This window comes from Macaca nemestrina, chromosome 2, assembly GCF_043159975.1.
Source record: "Macaca nemestrina isolate mMacNem1 chromosome 2, mMacNem.hap1, whole genome shotgun sequence".
Classification (NCBI taxonomy): Eukaryota; Metazoa; Chordata; class Mammalia; order Primates; family Cercopithecidae; genus Macaca; species Macaca nemestrina.
The window spans coordinates 106,714,387-106,728,733 of NC_092126.1; the positions used below are offsets into that span (position 1 = coordinate 106,714,387).

At 42.1% G+C, this 14,347-nt stretch overlaps 2 protein-coding genes across 6 annotated transcripts in view; one reads left to right on the forward strand and one right to left on the reverse strand.

Moving 5' to 3' along the window:
- Positions 1–5,515, forward strand: part of LOC105480294 (SNF related kinase) — a 62,698-nt gene extending 57,183 nt beyond the window's left edge. For all 4 annotated transcript variants that reach the window (XM_011738917.3, XM_011738920.2, XM_011738918.3 and 1 more), the window contains one exon: positions 1,716–5,515. In XM_011738917.3, coding sequence (XP_011737219.1) covers positions 1,716–2,934 — 1,219 coding nt within the window. In that variant the 3' untranslated portion in view covers positions 2,935–5,515. The remainder of the gene's footprint in view (positions 1–1,715) is intronic.
- Positions 4,189–14,347, reverse strand: part of LOC105480296 (anoctamin 10) — a 257,728-nt gene continuing 247,569 nt past the window's right edge. For both annotated transcript variants that reach the window (XM_011738921.3, XM_011738922.3), the window contains exon 14: positions 4,189–8,876. The gene's annotated coding sequence lies outside the window, so the exon portion shown is untranslated. The remainder of the gene's footprint in view (positions 8,877–14,347) is intronic.

A 14,347-nucleotide genomic window follows, 5' to 3' on the forward strand; every position in this document is an offset into this window, starting at 1 on the left:
CCTGCAGCAGTGAGGTGGAATCCTGCAGCAGTGAGGTGGGATCCTGCAGCAGTGAGGTGGGATCCTGCAGCAGTGAGGTGGGATCTTGCAGCAGTGAGGTGGGATCCTGCAGCAGTGAGGTGGCGTGGTATTTGGGAGTTGTCAAATCAAGTAGCTTAAGGTTTCTGAAATTCTAGAACGGATTCTGTTTCAGATATAGTAGCATTAACTTTGTTAAATATATGAAAAATATGAATAATTGTTCTTCCATACAAGACATTTGTATGGAAGAACATGAGGTCTGAGAGAAGGGCCTAGGCATTTAGAATTATTTCTAATTGAGAACTGTTATGACTGTGTCCGGGGCCTGTCTGCAGACTCCAGAGACTCTTCCTCCAGCCTGCCCTGTAGAGCCCAGGACAGCACTGTTGGAACTCTCTAGGGAGGAGCCAGATAGCAGGGTAGGCATCTCATAGACTGCAGCCAGATAGTTCTGGAATGGAAAATCAAGAAGTTAACCCAGAAGCAGGACGTGGCCACACAGTGTTAGCCATTGTTCGGTTATGACCACTTCAGAGAATACTGCTTCTTAGCTTCAAATTTAAATGTTTTTCTTAATGACACGTTTGTTTTATTAAAGGAGAACCTGTGCAAAACAAGAACCTGTGCACATAGCAAGTCTAGTCGATATTCCACATACAGTGGCCACTGGTAAAATTTTGTTCCTGCCTTTATTATTATAACTATATTACTATGCCCCCTGGGGAGAGAGGATAGTTGACCATTCAGAGATGTTTATTCAGAATAGCAGCTAGAGAGCCTCATTTAAAAAATTCATCTTCTCTGGGAACCAAGCAGTATTCTTGTTACTTTGGCAACTCCAGGTTAGGAGATAAAATGAAAGTTTAAATAATGGCGAATTTTGCTATTCACTACTCTTGTATGGGCATTTAAAAATATACTTATTTAAGGCTGGCACTGTGGTGTGCGCCTATAGTCCCAGCTATTCGAGAGGCTGAGGTGGGAGGATTGCTTGATATCCCCGGGGGTCAAGGCTGCAGTGAGCCGCATTCATGCCCTTGCACTCCAGCCTGAATAACAGTGAGACCCTGTCTCAAAAGACAGACATTTTTATTTAACCTAGTGAGTTTTTTAATTGGAGAAGAAGAGATTTTTATATGATTTTGTATAATGTATATGTGTTACACATACAACTTTTCTTTCTATTCAGATCCATTAAACTGTTTCCATTTCATTTTATAAACGCCAAGTTCTTACCCCATGGTAAAATGAGGAGCCCTGGAAATTTCAGGTGAATTTTATTTGTAGTAATATACCTTTAAAGGTTGTGATCTAAGAACCAAAGAAACACAACGTGTGCTGTTCAGGTTTTGCTTTGTCAATAGCCTCCATGGGCTTTTAAAAAACGTTTATCTTGTAGTATAAAGCTTTTTTATAGAAAAGATGGAGTAGCTCTTTGCCCTGTTTTCTTTTCTGACAGCTGTGATGAAGTTGTCACTTGGCCAATAAGCCACAAACTGAACCATGTTTCAAAACCACATTTGCCCTTCTGGTGGCCTTGCTGATGTTTATAGGATGTTGAATGGGTTTGCAGGGTTGCTGCTTTTTTCTTTAAGTCTGTAGATTTTGTCCCAGTAAGTTTGATGTGATGTACTTTACTATCATCTGCATAATGATTATATGGCTTTCCCCCCTCCAATCTATCTGTTACATAGGCAGTCATGGCCAACCAAAATTGATGTGCCCCAGGACCTTGAGGATGACCTCACGGCCACTCCTTTGTCCCACACGACTGTCCCTCAGTCTCCTGCTCGGGCTGCTGACAGTGTCCTCAATGGCCACAGGAGCAAAGGCCTGTGTGACTCGGCTAAGAAAGATGACCTCCCCGAGTTGGCTGGACCAGCACTGTCTACGGTGCCACCCGCAAGCTTAAAACCCACAGCCAGTGGGCGGAAGTGTCTGTTCAGAGTGGAAGAAGATGAAGAGGAAGATGAGGAGGACAAGAAACCCATGTCCCTCTCAACACAAGTGGTTTTGCGCCGGAAGCCATCTGTGACCAACCGCCTGACATCCAGGAAGAGCGCGCCCGTCCTCAACCAGATCTTTGAGGAAGGGGAATCTGATGATGAGTTTGACATGGATGAGAATCTGCCTCCCAAGTTGAGCAGGTTAAAGATGAACATAGCTTCTCCAGGTACAGTTCACAAACGCTACCACCGGAGGAAAAGTCAGGGCCGGGGCTCCAGCTGCAGTAGTTCGGAGACCAGTGATGATGATTCTGAAAGCCGGCGGCGGCTCGATAAAGATAGTGGGTTCACCTACTCCTGGCACCGCCGGGATAGCAGCGAGGGGCCCCCTGGCAGTGAGGGGGATGGCGGAGGCCAGAGCAAGCCGAGCAATGCCAGCGGAGGGGCGGACAAGGCCAGCCCCAGCGAGAACAATGCTGGTGGGGGCAGCCCCTCCAGCGGCTCGGGTGGCAACCCCACCAATACATCGGGTACCACACGCCGCTGTGCCGGCCCCAGCAGCTCCATGCAGCTGGCCTCTCGCAGTGCTGGGGAGCTCGTTGAGAGCCTCAAACTCATGAGCCTCTGCCTCGGTTCCCAGCTTCATGGGAGCACCAAGTACATTATCGATCCACAGAATGGCTTGTCGTTTTCCAGTGTGAAAGTCCAAGAGAAATCTACGTGGAAAATGTGCATCAGCTCCACAGGGAATGCAGGGCAGGCCCCTGCAGTGGGCGGCATAAAGTTTTTCTCTGACCACATGGCAGATACCACCACTGAATTGGAACGGATAAAGAGCAAGAACCTGAAAAATAATGTGCTGCAGCTACCTCTGTGCGAAAAGACCATCTCTGTGAACATCCAGCGGAACCCTAAGGAGGGGCTGCTGTGTGCATCCAGCCCAGCCAGCTGTTGCCACGTCATCTGACTGTGGCCCCATCTGGCCGCTAGCACGCTTCCTGCTCAGAGCAGTGAAGACCGGCTCACTTCACTGTTCCCATTTGGTTTTACTATTTTAAAGTGGGCGTTAGGAGCAATTATTTATTACCTTTCCATTTGTTCGCCTGATGATGTGACAATGCATGGTCTTTGTGCATGCTGCTAGACACTTCTTTTCTTTTTCAGCCGAAAAGCCTATTATGTAATTTTTACATTCATAATTTTAATGTGGATGATCAGGATTAAATTAAGATGTATATCTGGAACCTCTTATAAATGGAGCACTTAGAAATTTGATGTTCTGCACTTAACTTAGAGAGAGAAAAAATGCTTTTCTTTGTGAAAAATCTGAATTCCTGTCCTGACCTTCTGTGATGTGGAAACTCTGGGCTCTGAGACACACTCTCTGGTGTCTGAGACAGAACCAAAGCAATAACGTTGTGATGCCCACAGGCCTGGAGCCAGCTAGCGACCTTGTGCCGCCCAGCCGTCCATGGCCTGTGCAGAGCAGAGGACAGTGAGTGTCTGCACTGAAAACCTTAAAACAACAATTTGAACATACCCACACCTGTTTGTCTTAAGCTATAGTGTAAAAACAAAGTTCGGGCTCTTAAAATTTAACTGAAAAAGATTTCCTTGTTTTTGTAATAGGTGAGATAAAGTACTTAGATTTATAAGGCAGCTTCCCCTGTAGTGATAAATTACAAGCAGACAATCTTATTTTGTAATGTGATGAAGTGATGATGTCTTAACTCTACTTAGAGAGTGTATGTCTGTCTAACAGAACAAAAAGATGCTCTGTGTAAATTCCTTCCTGTAGGGCACACTGCAGGATTTCCATGTAGATAGAAGAACTATAGGGCCTAGTACAGAAGGTGCACACAAATGTTGGCAAAGTTAAAACCCTATGAATTAAAACCTACTGGGATTTGGTTTTTAGGAGTTTGGTAATTAGGTTATCTCTTTTGTTATTTTCATTCAGTTATATCCTTTGGCTCAGCTAGCTCTGAATGAAAAACATACATAAAAGGGTAAAATTCACACATATAGCAAACAAAAATGCACAAAGCCTGCTTTGTAACTTTTTTTTTCTGGAATTGTTTTTCACTTTGCCTTTTCCTGCCAAAACAATAATCAAAGAACTCTTGCTTTAACCTATTCCTGTACAAAGACTGCTTTTGACCAGAGAATCATCTGTTGTGGCATTTTATCTTGTAGGACACTGTATATTGCAAATTGCTAATTATGGAAGGGGCCAGTTGCTGTTTTTTCATGCAGTGCCCTGGGAGTCTTAAAAGCAGTGCTTAGCAACATTGGTGATAGAATGTGGCTGGGACCTGGGGCCCTTCCCCACTCTTCAGCCCCACATCATGTCTCTGAGGTGACGGACTGAGACGCATCTGGTCCTGTAATTCGGAGAGTGGGCGGATCACCAAAGAACTGCATTGCTGTGGTCACTGTTTCTTCAAGTACACACTGACTCTGCTACTTTAGGATAAATATATTTTACTCAGAACTCTGAATTTCACAGTATACTTACTAAACTAAGTAAAAATGATACTTAAAATACTTATTTTACTTTCTAGACCTAGGCTAGATACGTTTTAAGCTACAGCTCTAGTTCATTGTGGTATTTATAATTTGAAAGCTATGAGAATAGATGTGTGGGTGAAGCCATAGAACATATTTGCTTGAAATTCTTGAGCAGGGATCTTATAAAGGGCCAGAAATAAGATGTGTGGTTCACATAGATAGTGAGCGTAACATCTGTATTAAACGTAGGAGAGAAGTTTATAAAGGGCATTGGCAATAAACTCTTTGTTGCAGCTGTTTTCCAAGCAGTGTAAATACTTTTTCCTGTGATTATGTATAGCCTTGGAATGGCACCTTTTAACTAACCCATATGTGTTTGGTTTCAATGGTTTTTTATATTCAGATGTATATATGGTGCTCACTTTAGGATCAGCAGTGTTGACCATTTATGCTGCATAGCTGTATTATAGCCTTATTAGTTGTTTGGTTGACCCTCGGGGTGTACAAATGTCAGTCTGAGTGGTGTCTTACTCCTTTGTTTATAAGTGAATGATTGTGCATGTGTTGTATGTCATAGTATGTCGTCACATAAAAGGGAGGGAGCGAAAAACCATTACATTAAGATAATATTGGACCAAACTACTTACTTGCTCTAAACAGTTACTTGTACCCCTTAACCTGTCTTCAAAAGTTGCATAGAGTTACAGTAGTGTATAAATTAAATATTGTGGAAAAACAGTCTTGTATTTTTCTGTATGTGTGTATATATATAATTATGTACTTCTGGCAATTCTATCTGTATTTAAAGATGTGACAATCTTGACACCAATTTTAAGAATAGCTGTGAGACCGAATTAAAGATAATCCCTACCAAGTGAAAATTGATGTGTGTTAAGAGGGTACATAATTATCAACTGATTTGGTCAGTTGCTTCCAATGCTGGTTGATTTCCCTCATTGTGTAAACATTGACAGGTATGTGACAAATGGGAAAAAATCCAAATAATAAAGTGACATATTGGTGTTCAGCAATATAAACCGTGTCCTGTGTTGTATTGCTTCTCATGAGTGCAGCTTTGTGTGATCCCACCTCGGTTAGACCCAGCCTCCTCCATGCCCTGTGCCTGCACCACCAGATGTGGCTGAAAAAGTACAGGCATTACTATGTTTAAACTCATGGCCACAAATAAGAGGTGGGGCCAGGGTGCCCATTAAGTATACTTTCTCTATTTCATCTCCTTTCCTCACTCTGCTGGTCACCATGCTGCCTAACTGAATAAAGGGAAGCAATGGGAACTGCCACAAGTTCTCACCTCTGCCTTCCTCCCTTCCTTCATACACATTCCTCCTGTTACTGTGATTCCAAGGTCAGCTACTCTTACTCAATTCTCACAACCATTACCATAATCGACTTTCACCCCACCCCCCAAAAAAGAAATCTTGTGCCCTTTGGCATACTTCACCTTTGTCCGCAACTCACCTTACTCCAGCCTCATGCAACCACTTCCTGTGATCCATTTTCAATCCCATGTTAGAATCTGATAAATTGCTCACTCTCTTCCTTGCGAACTTCCCATCTCTCTGTATCTCACTTCTGCCTTGCTGCTCTTCAAGTCCAGTGGTACTTCCTCATTCTTCCAACCTCTAAATTTGGAATGTCCCAAGGTTCAATTCTGGACCCCTGCTCTATCTGCAGTGACTCCTCATCTCATTTAGTCTAGTATCTATATGCTGATAGAAGCCCAAATTATATTTAGCCCACATAGCCTGGGAACACTGAATTTCAACTACCTATTTGACTTTTCTACTTGGATGTGTCTGTGTGTCTACAGCATCTCAATTTTTACAAGTTCAAAACTCCTAATCTTTCCCCTCAAATCCTTTTACTAGTGCACCCATCTTAATAAATAGCAACTCCTAGCCTTCAATAGGTTCATACAAGCTGAAAATCTTGGTGTCATCCACTTTTTCATCCCAACATTCAGTCTATGAGCAAATCTTACTTGCCTTTCAAAGTTGACGGCTTCTTGTTGCCGCCACCACTACCACTCTAGTCCATGGCACTCAACTGTAAATGCCTCTTAAAGGGTTTCCCTGCTTTTGCCCTTGTCTTTCTCGTTTATTTTCCACTTAGCAGTATGAGAGATAATTTTAAAGGCTAAAACATACCATGTTTTGAAAGGTGTTTAGTTTCCAGATATTTGGGGTTTTCCCACATATGTTTCTATAATTTTTGGTTTAATTCCATTTTTATCAGTGCATGCTTTGTACAGTTTAAATCTTTTGAAACTTGTTTTATGGCCCAGCATATGACCTATCTTGGTGAATGTTTCCTGAGTGCTTGGAAAGTGCTATTGGTGGAGTGTTCTACACATGTCAGTTCGTTCAAGTTGGTTGATAATGTTCAAGTTTTCTATATTCTTACTGATTTTCTGTGTCAATTATTGAGAGAGGAGTGTTGAAATCTCCAACTATAGTTGTGGATTTGTCTGTTTCTCCTTTTAGTTCTAGCAGTGGTATTTTAGAAAATTTGAAGCTCTGTTGTTTGGTACATATGCATTTAAGATTGTTATGTCATATCAATGGATTGATCCCTTTCCTCATGAAATGTTCCCTCTTTATGCCTGGTAAATTATTTGTTCTGAAATCTACTTTGTGTGATAGTGATATAGTCACTCCAGCTTTTGACTTATGAGAATATATCTTTTTCCATTCTTTACTGTTAACCTATTGTGTGTTTATGTTTAAGGTTTGTTTTTTGTAGATATCATATAGTTAGAGCTTGCTTTTTCATCCCATCAGCAAATGCCTGTCTTTTACTGAGGGTTTAGATGTATTACATTTAGTGTAATTGTCAATATGGTTGAGTTTAAACCTACCTAGTTTTCCATTTGTCTCGTCTGTTCTTTTTCCCTCTTTTACTACTTTGTTTTGGTTTAACTGAGCACCTTTTGTTACTCCATTTTATCTCCACTGTTGGCTTATTGGCTGTACCTCTTGTTTCTCAGTGGATGCTATAAGATTTGCAGTACATGTATTTTATTATATCACAGTCTTATCTTAATATATCACTTCATGTAGAGTATAAAAACCTTGCAACTGTATGCCTCTACTTTCCTCTTCCTGTTCTTTATACTACTGTTGTCATACATTTTATTTTTGTATATATAAATATTGTTTTAACTAGTTTTTAAGGGATTAAACATGGGTGGGGGGGAGTCTTTTAGCTACATATTTGTCATTTGCAGCACTCTTCATTTCTTTGTGTAGATCCACACTTTGGTTTTCCTTCTGTCTGTAGAACATTCTTTAACATTTCATATAATGCAGATCTGCTGGCATTACATTCTGTGAGCTTTTGCTTGTCTGAAAAATTATTTTTCCTTTATGAAAGATATCATTTGGTATAAAAATTGATTTACTTTTATTGCAAAGCTGGACACTGAATTTTACATTGTTGAATGCTGGAATTTTTTTGTATTCGTATATGAAGTGTTGGATTTCATTTTGGAATGCAGTTACTTAAAATAATTGGATCATTCATGTCTTGCTTTTAAACTGTTAGGGTAGATCCTGAGCAGTCTTCAGTCTAGGGCTAATTTGGCCCACTACTGAGGCAGTACCTCTCTAGAGACTCTTGAGATTTTTTTTCTCTTCTGGCTGGTAGGAACATGAACTATTCCCAGCCTTGGGTAAGTTCTGAGCATTGTTCAGCCTGTTGCTTTCCAGTGGTTCTTTCTCCAGCTTCGGGTAGTTTTCTCATAAGTACTGATCAGTACTCAACCAAAGACCACAGATTTTCTTTTGGAGCTTGCTCACTATCTGTGCAGCTCCCTCCTCTCTGCCCTGCACATTGATCTTGAACTTCAAACTACTTGCTCAACTCAACCAGACTATTTGGGCTCTCCCTCTCTGTGTTCTGGCAACTGTCTTTGGGCAGTCAGCTGGGGCATTCAACTCACAAGGCTCACCTCATTTGCCTCCCTTCTCTCAGGGGTGTTGCTCAATGTCTGGAAACTATTGCTCCATATATTTTGTTTGGTTTCCTAGTTGTTTAAAGCAAGAGGGTCAATCAAATTCCTCTAATTCCATCATGGCCAGAAACAGCAGTCTAAATAGTGGGTCACTCCCCTGCTCAAAATCCTTCCATGGCTTCCCATCTCAGATTTAAAAGTCTAATCCTGTGTGGTGGCCCACAAGGCCCTCATCTGTCCTCTGCCCCAGTTACCACATCTGCTTCTCTCAACTTGCTCATTCAGCTCTGGCTGCAATAACCTCCTTCCTAGTCCTTGAAGAGGCCAAACACAGGACATGTCAGACTTCAAGTGGCTATTAATCCATGGCCCTTCTGCCCCCTACAGCTGCTCAGCAGGGAAGAAGTTTCTCCGACTTCTGGGATCTGGGGAGAGACAGACGAGAAGGGGAAATAGGATGTAGCCCTTTTTGAGCTAGTAGGGCCTAAGGACATTGTGACTACTAGGGAGAGAGTCGTATTTTTCAGGACCCCTGGATCCAGGACTAAGCACTTGCTGGACACCTCACTCTGAGCAAGGCGTTACAGATTGGGAAGTCAGAAGAGAAAAAAAAAAATGGTGGTTCTTGCCAGTTCATAATGCCCTTGGAGAAGAAAATGGTGATTTAAATTAGCACAAGTTGATGGATCAGAGGTGGTGATGTGTCTGCACAGCACCGCTATCAGGGTCAGGGAATTCAAAGAAGGGCGAAGCAGGGAGGAAGAATGTAGACAGTGGAGAACTGAAGAGTGTGAGCAGGGTTCCGATCATCTGGAGGTCCCTGTGTGAGCCACAGGAGGTAGCAGTGGACATTGCTGAGACAGAATTCATTTTGCATCTTGATTCCTTTATCCTTTTACAAGGACTCCAAGGTTTCTGGATTAGAAGATGAAAAGAGTTGGGGTGGGGGCACTGGTAGAAACAGTTACTAACAGGAAGACCAGCATGAAGGTAGAAACAAGACTGAGTCAATGTCCGGCTGGCAGAGCTGGCTTCATGTGTGTATGTGACCTGTATACTCATTTGGGGGCACCACACTTAGAAGAGTCCCACATTAAGTTTGACGCTTTGCTGTTGTTTTAAAATTCATTGCCACATGGCACATACTCTTAAAATTGATCACACAATTGGACATAAAACAATCGTCAGCAAATGCAAAAGAAGTGAAATACCAGTGACTCTCTTGGACCATGGTGCAATAAAATTAGAAATCAAGACTAAGAAAATTGCTCAAAACCATGCGATTACATGGAAATTAAATAACCTGCTCCTGAATGACTTTTGGGTAAATAATGAAATTTAGGCTGAAATTAAGAAAGCTACCAGAAGACAAGAAATAACCAAAATCAGAGCTGAACTGAAGGAGATTGAGACACAATAAAACCATTCAAAAGATCGAATCCAGGAGTTGTTTCTTCGGAAACATTAATAAAATAGACTGCTAGCTAGACTAATAAAGAGCAAAAGAGAGATGATCCAAATAAACATAATCAGAAACAAACAACAAAGAGGATATTATCACTGACCCCGCTGAAATGCAGATAACCATCAGAGAATATTATGAACACCTCTATGCACACAAACTAGAAAATCTAGAAGAAATTGATAAATTTCTGAATACATACACCCTCCCAAGACTGAACCAGGAAAAAACTGAATCCCTGAACAGACCAATAATGAGCTCTCAAATTGAATCAGTAATAGCCTACCACCCCCAAAAAGCTCAGGACCAGACAGATTCACAGCCAAATTCTACCAGATGTACAAAGATGAACTGGCACCATTCTTGCTAAAATTATTCTAAAAAATTGAGGAGGAAGGACTCCTTCCTAACTCATTCTTTGAGGCCAACATCATCCTGATACCAAAACCTAGCAGAGACACAAGAAAACTTCAGGCCAATGTCCTTGATGAACATTGATGCAAAAATCCTCAACAAAATGCTGGCAAGCCAAATTCAGCAGCACATCAAAAAGCTTATCCACCATGATCAAGTAGGCTTCATCCCCAGAATTCAAGGTTGGTTCAACATATGCAACTCAATAAATGTGACTCATCACATAAGCAGAAATAAAGACAGAGACCACATGATTATCTCAACAGATGCAGAAAAGGCTTTCAACAAAATTCAACACCCTTTCATGTTCAACTCTCAATAAACTAGGTTCCTCAAAACAGTAAGAGTCATCTGGCCGGGCATGGTGGCTCATGCCTGTAATCCCAGCACTTTGGGAGGCCGCAACTGGTGGATCATGAGGTCAGGAGTTCAAGACCAGCCTGGCCAACATGCTGGAACCCCGTCTCTACTAAAAATACAAAAATTAGCTGGGTTTGGTGGCACATGCCTGTAGCCCCAGCTACCTGGGAGGCTGAGGCAGGAGAATTGCTTGAACCTGGGAGGTGGAGGCTGCAGTGAGTGGAAATCATGCCACTGCACTCCAGCCTGGGCAACAGAGTGAGACTCTATCTGAAAAATAATGATAATAATAATAAGAGCCATCTATGACCAACCCATAGCCATGTCATACTGAATGGACAAAAACTGGAGCATTTCCCTTGAAAACTGGCACAAGACAAGGATGTCCTCTCTCACCACTCGTATTCGACACAGTATTAGAGATCCTGGCCAGGGCAAATCCTGACAAGAGAAAGAAATAAAGGGCATCCAAATAAGAAGAGAGGAAGTCAAACTATCCCTGTTTGCAGACACATGATTCTATATCTAGAAAACCCCATAGTCTCCGCCCAAAAGCTCCTTCAGCTGATAAACAACTTCGGCAGTCTCAGGAAATAAAATCAATGTACAAAAATCACTAGCATTCCTATACATCAACAATAGTCAAGCCAAGAGCCGAATCAGGAAGGCAATCCCATTCACAATTTTCACAAAAGAGTAAAATATCTAGGAATACAGCTGACCAGGAAGGTGAAAGATCTCTACAATGAGAACTACAAAATATTGCTCAGAGGTTGCAGTGAGCTGAGATCGCACTACTGCACTCCAGCCTGGGCGACAGAGTGAGACTCCTTCTGAAAAACAAAAAAACAAACCAAAAACACTGCTCAAAGAAATCTGAGATAACACTAAAAAGTGGAAAAACATTCCATGCTCATAGATAGGAAGAATCAATATCATTAAAACGGCCATACTGTCCAATGCAATTTACAGGTTCAGTGCTATTCCTATCAAAATACCAATGACCTTCTTCACAGAACTAGAAAAAACTATTTTAAAATTCACATGGAACCAAAAAAGAGCCTGAATAGCCAAGGCAATTCTAAGCAAAAAGAACAATGCTGGAGGCATCATGTTACCTGATTTCAAACTATATTATAGGGCCACAGTAACCAAAACAGCATGGTACTGGTATAAAAACAGACACACAGACCAATGGAACTGAATAGAGAGCCGAGAAATAAGTCTGCACACCTACAACCATCTGATCTTTGACAAAGCTGACAAAAACAAGCAATGGGAACAGACTCCCTATTCAATAAATGGTACTGGGGTAACTGGTTAGCCAGATGCAAACTGAAACTGGACCCCTTCCTTACACCATGTACAAAAATCAACTCAAGACAGGTCAGAGACTTAAATGTAAAACCCAAAACCATAAAAACCCCGGAAGACAACATAGGCAATACCATTCTGGACATAGGAATGGGCAAAGATTCCATGACAAAAATGCTGAAAGCAATTGCAACAAAAACAAAAATGGACAAATGGAATCTAATAAAACTAACGAGCTTCTGCACAGCAGAAGAAGCTGTCAACAGAGTAAACAGACAACCTACAGAATGGGAGAAAATTTTTACAAACTATGCATCTGACAAAGGTCTAATATCCAGCATCTATAAGGAACTTAAATTTATAAGAAGAAAACAACCCCATTAAAATGTGGGCAAAGGACATGAACAGACATGTCTCAAAAGAAGACATACATGTGGCCAACAAGCATATGAAGAAAAGCTCAACATTACTGACTATTAGAGAAATTCAAATCAAAACCATAATGAGATACCATCTCACACCAGTCTCAATGGCTATTAGTAAAAAGTCAAAACAGACGCTGGTGAGGTTGTGGAGAAAAAGGAACTCTTATACATTGTTGGTGGAAGTGTAAATTATTTCAGCCATTGTGGAAAGTACAATTCCTCAAAGAGCTAAAAACAGAACTATTAACATACCAAGGGGTATATACCTTTGATATATACCCAAAGGAATATAAATCATTCTATCATAAAGAGACATGCACATTTATGTTCACTGTAGCACTATTCACAATAGCAAAGATATGGAATCAACCTAAATGCCCATCAATGATAGACTGGATAAAGAAAATGTGGTACATATACACCGTGGAATACTACGCAGCAATAAAAAAAAGAACCAGATCTTGTTTTTTGCTGCAATATACATAGAGCTGGAGGCCATTATCCTTAGCAAACTAACACAGGAACAGGAAACCAAATACCACATGTTCTCACTTACAAGTGGGAGCTAAATGATGAGAACACATGGACACATAGAGGGGAACAACAGACACTGAGGCCTACCCGAAGGTGAAGGGTGAGATGAAGGAGAGGACAGGAAAAATAATAGATACTAGGCTTAATACCTGGGTGATGAAATAATTAAACCTCCATGACACAGTTTACCTATATGACAAACCTGCACATGTACCTCTGAACTTAAAAGTTAAAAAATAAAATAAAAAAATTTTTTGAGACAGAGTCTCACTCTGCCAGGCTGGAATATGGTGGCACGATCTCAGCTCACTGCAATCTCCACCTCCTGGGCTCAAGTGATTCTCCCACCTCAGTCTCCTGAGTAGCCGGGACTACAGGCGTGCGCCACCACACCCGGCTAATTTTTGTATTTTTAGTAGAGACAGGGTTTCACTGTGTTGCCCAGGCTGGTATCGAACTTCTGACTTCAGGTGATACACCTGCCTCGGCCTCCGAAAATGCTGTAATTACAGGTGTGAGCCACTGCACCCAGCCTAAGATAAAATTCTCAAGAATGTTTGAAAAAGGGCATTGCATTTTCATTTTACACTGTGGATTCTGCACCTGACTGAGGGATCCCTTTGTAGATCTGTGCTCTGCAAGTATTGAGGAAATGCTCTCACCCCTGAGAATGGGAGACTTTGGTGAGAGCTTAGGCTGAGAGAAGGCAGCAAAGGCCTGAGACAGAAGCCCAGGGACCACTCAAATGTGGGGGTGGGGAGTGGAGGGCCAAAGAGTGGGACACCAGCAGGTAAGCCTGAGAATTCTCACAAAGGCTGTGCAGCCTGGGAGCCAGAGGTCCCCCTGAGGCCGAAGGGAATTTTTAAAAAACCTAGAAGTAGGTCCTGTGGGGGCCACTCTGGAAGTGTGAGGAGAGAGGGGGTTAGAACACAGGTGGGTGCTCAAGAAAGGAATGGAGGGTCTTGGAAATGGGAATTCTTTCCCTCTTAGCTACCCTGCTCCTGCCCCTGGCTCTGCCTGGACACCTTCCCTTCCATAGCTCTCTCCAGCTCACCCATGCTGCTCTCAACCCGAAATTCTCATTGCCTGTCCACTGACTCATGACCTGTGTGCCACGAAGAGCCTCAGAGGAGGGCCGGGCACAGTGGCTCACGTCTCTAATCCTAGCACTTTGGGAGACTGAGGCGGGCAGATCACCTGAGGTCAGGAGTTCGAGACCAGCCTGGCTAATAGGGTGAAACCCTGTCTCTACTAAAAATACAAAAATTAGCTGGGCATGGTGGCGGGCACCTGTAATCCCAGCTACTTGGGAGGCTGAGGCAGGAGAATTGCTTGAACCCAGGAGGCAAAGGTTGCAGTGAGCTGAGATTGCACTGTTGTACTCCAG